The following is a 4,294-nucleotide window of genomic DNA, read 5'->3' as shown; positions in this document are numbered from 1 at the left end:
AAGCATTTCTCAAGGAATATTTACATAAAATCGTTTGTCAACTGTCACCACTAAAATTTATAACGCCCTGCTAATAGTGGCACAGAAAAAGAAGTTGTCACGGTAACAAATGTTGCACCACCTTCAAGCTTTGTGTCTGTTGGCACCTTCCAGTGTTGGATCCTTTTGTTAGTTCCACTACTTTTCTTATTGCGTACTCAGTAATTTTCTTCCAGAATGTGCCACTCCGAGGTGCGTGTATGTGGTTGCTGAACAAAGAGCAGTTGATTTATCGTGCTAAGTGACAACGACGGAAATGAAAGCGAAGAAATATAAAGGAAATAGTAGGTGTGATTAGAAAAATGGAAAAGTGTGAACGTTGGAAACTTGCAAATGCTTTAAGCAATTAAAGGAAATCAGTGGAGTAGAAGTAAGCTACATAAAAAATATAAAACTTTTCGTCAAAAAAACAGACACATGTAGTTAAAAACTAGAATTATCATTGAGATAAAAGTAACACCGGTTCCAATTTACTCTTGGGGTAAGGACAAGAAGGAAAGGGTTACTAGTTTAAAAAAATTGATGAATGTGTAAACGTGACTTAATCCAACGAAAGAAGAAAATTAAGACACTTCGATAGATCCTTAAAGTTTGAATATGAAAAGTTTTTATTTGTTTTAGATATTTGTACATCTTGTTGTTAGACAGAAGACAGCATATTAGTTTTTTGCATTGTCTCGTTGCTATTGGTCTCTATATAATCGTATATCATTAATGTATAATGTTTAATGTATATTATATATGGTGGAACGTTGGGACAGCGCACTGTCCAACAAGTGGCCCCACTGAAGTGAAGGATTAGTCGAAGTAGACCACGAAACGACTTGGGTCCTTTTTCGTCCTTCGATTCTCGGATGTTGTTATTGAGTTAAAGCTGGAGTGGCTTTCATTCGCATAACTACATCTTTTGTTAATGCAAGCAGCTCATTTAGCTTGAGGTTTCCTGCCAAGTCGTCACCAATCCAATGGTGTCCCAAGACAGTCTTCCTCCTACTTGCCAGTGCTGGACATTGGCACAGTATATGCACCGCTGTCTCCTTTTCTTTTAGACATAGTCTGCAAGTGTCTTCCTCAGCACGAGTTATCTTTTTGAGGTGATACTTGAAGTTGCCATGTCCAGTAATTAGTGAGATCAGCCAGCTTAGAGTGCTCCGCGAATAGCTAAGCACTTTTATCGCTTCTCTGGTCCACGGTTTAGGTAACATGAGTTTGGTCTGTCTACAAGTGCTCAACTCTCTCCATCTATTAAGATGAAGTGAGATTATGCACTTATAGACATAGGCTATTTAATGTATAAATAAAGTTGAGTATGTAAAAATGTTTAATTTATTTCAATTGTATTTATTACTTAACTTCAATATATCAAAGTTTTTAGTATATTTAAAGTATGTTAATGATAATGTTCTTTTAGGAAAAATAATAACAACTTTATAGCAAATTTTGTTTATGCAACAGATTTATTGAAAAGCCTTAGAAAATGGCTAATTACATTGAAGATGAAATAATTTTTTTATTAAAAAAGAAATTGAGATTTTCATTTTCATCCAAAATTAAAAAAGTTAGGAGCCTTGCAAAAGTTATAATTGACAATTTATTTTCACATTTCAGATTGAGTGGTGGAACTGTTATCGAATATCTTGACTTCACAGCAACAAACTCATTAAGCATATTTGATTTTTAGCAAAGTTTCTTAATAAGCAAAAAGTTCTCAATTTTTTTATTAATTCTTAGTAACAATATGAATAATATTGAATGGTTGAATATTGAATGGTTATTAATTTTTTGCCTTCAATATTCCATACAAGTGCAAAAATATATTTAACAAGAACTATTGCTACGCAAAAAAAAAAATTGGATAAATAACTTTTTCTTAAAATACTTGGTTTTTTAGTTCTAAAAACTTTTGTTTAGGTTCGTAGTACTATCACTGATATATGTTTCAAATTGCATGTCTAAAGGTCTGTTCCACAAGTTGCTCATAGTAAAACTCGAGTAAAACACAAGTAAAGTTCAAACTGTGAGCGTAACACAAATAAAGTGACAAATTACGCTCTTTACACAGATTTTCATGGAACAACTTTGTGTAGAGTCTGGTGAGAACACCAGTGCCGTGCAAATAAACGACACAAAACTTCAATAATCCCAACCAAAACAACTGATTCATTCATCACACAAATTTTACTGTAAATAAAATATATAAGTAAAGTCTGTGTAGCATTTTCAACTTTCGACAGGGATGTTATCCTCTTTCAGATGCTCTCATTTACTAGAAAATTTGTTTAATAGACCTAATACGTATGGCTTTTGTTTTAGTTTATTTCTTTATATTAACCAAAATATCATTTTTAAAACATTTTTTGTAAATTATGGCCGTGTTTTCCCCCAACGTTGCTAACTTGGCGCTGGCCACGAATACTTCTTTCCCATTTTCACATTTCTTTGCTTCACAATTGTGATCGTGATTTTGATCGTGATATATTGCCTTCGAAAAATGTTATATTGAATTTATTCGAAAATCAAACCAAACAATTATAACACAACATAATACTGTGCTCAGACACACCTTAATTTAGCAAAAATCTTAATTCCAATTTCGTTTCAGCGAAATTAAGTTAATTTTTCCATACAAAATTCAGTTTTAAGGTTAGAATGAAATTAAGGAAAATGGCACATGGCTATATTATAAGCAAATTTGACTGTCTGAACAGAGCATAACGCATTTATAATTAATTTTCACAAACAAAGTAGCAACGTTAATATTAAAATTTTCATATTTGCTTTCTTTTACTTTGACGTTTATCAAAAAAAATCGAGTTAAACAGTGTTTAATATCAATTGGATTTCTGCCGTTTGTTGCTAAACGTACTGTAAATTATACTTTATAAAATAATAATAATGGAAGAAATGCAAAAAGTGAATAAAAAACCACCAACAATCAGTGCTTTAGAGGAATATTTGACTTCGGTCCCAAAGGAGCACAAGGAAAATGTGAAGGATATGTCATTAAGGATGATGTCTCATCCAGCATATGGGCGAAGGTTGGTACAGTCATTTTACTATTATATGTAGCAAAAATTAATTTGATTGTGCTATAATATAAATCATAAACTATTTTACTGTTAGTTATCAATGGTCTGTTAAGGATTTTGAAATGGGCGCTCCGCTTGGACGTGGTAAATTTGGACGAGTGTATATAGCACGTGAACGGGCTTCGAAATATCTAGTGGCAATGAAAGTCTTATTTAAAGATGAACTACGGCGAGGAAATGTAGAAAAGCGAGTTTTATATGAAATAGAAATACAATCACAACTAAAGTAAGCACAGCATATATATATACATAAATACTTAACTATATACTAATATGGAGTATAAAAATCTATTGAAGACATCCAAACATTTTACGCTTGCTGACTTGGTTTCATGACAATGAACGCATTTATTTAGCTCTAGAACTCGCATCTGAAGGTGAACTATATAAACATTTGCGCAATTCAAAAGATCAGCGCTTCGATGAATTCCGTTCGGCAAAATACACATATCAAGTAGCTGATGCACTCAACTACTGCCATTTGAACAATGTCATTCACAGAGATTTAAAACCGGAAAACATATTGCTCACCTCATCAGACGATATTAAATTAGCTGATTTCGGCTGGTCAACTCACACTCCATCCAATCGGTAAGAGATGAAAGCCAATGAGTTAATTATATATTTGCATATATGAATCAATATTATATTCTGAGTTTATAAAAATGAAGTTCTGAATCCTTGTTTTAACAGAGACCTATGGTTATATTACACTTACTTATTTAGGGAAACTTAGGTCACAGTTGTCATTATATAATCGGTACATAATACAAATATTTATGATATTGTTTCCGATTTCATCGATGTAATAATTACTCAAAGATTTGATTACTTGAAATTAAGAACCCTTGTATCAGGAAAGGTGATAATATTAGGTGAAATATTACGTTATATGATATATCTCTTCTTTTAATAATGTTATGTATCCCCGGTGATCTTAGATAACCTTAGATAACATGAAAGAACTGCCAAATACGCATACATGAATTGTGATGTGGTTAGGAAAAGATAGCATGACAGGGAAGGGGGATTGTTCAAAAAAGAATGAATCGAGAATGGGTTGAATTTTAATTCAAATCAACTAGAATCAATGCGGAAAAAGCTAACCCTTTCAAGGGGGTATAATCAATTGAACTCAAGGTAGTATGTGAATTGCAGTTATGGCT

The 4,294-nt window shown here is 32.5% G+C and overlaps 1 protein-coding gene across 1 annotated transcript; it reads left to right on the top strand.

The window, feature by feature from the left end:
• Nucleotides 1–2,866: 2,866 nt before the first annotated feature.
• On the top strand, nucleotides 2,867–3,719 carry LOC119667964 (aurora kinase B-like; the record flags this gene model as incomplete). Its single annotated transcript, XM_038077315.1, is given in 3 exon segments — nucleotides 2,867–3,077; nucleotides 3,163–3,354; nucleotides 3,426–3,719. Coding segments are annotated over 3 exon segments (629 nt in total), but the record flags the coding sequence as incomplete, so codon positions are not given.
• Between the last annotated feature and the right edge of the window lie 575 nt (nucleotides 3,720–4,294).

Source organism: Teleopsis dalmanni, chromosome 1 (genome assembly GCF_002237135.1).
Source record: "Teleopsis dalmanni isolate 2A chromosome 1, ASM223713v2, whole genome shotgun sequence".
NCBI classification, from domain to species: Eukaryota; Metazoa; Arthropoda; class Insecta; order Diptera; family Diopsidae; genus Teleopsis; species Teleopsis dalmanni.
Note: the sequence above shows the minus strand (reverse complement) of the source record. Positions and strands in the feature narration are given on the sequence as shown.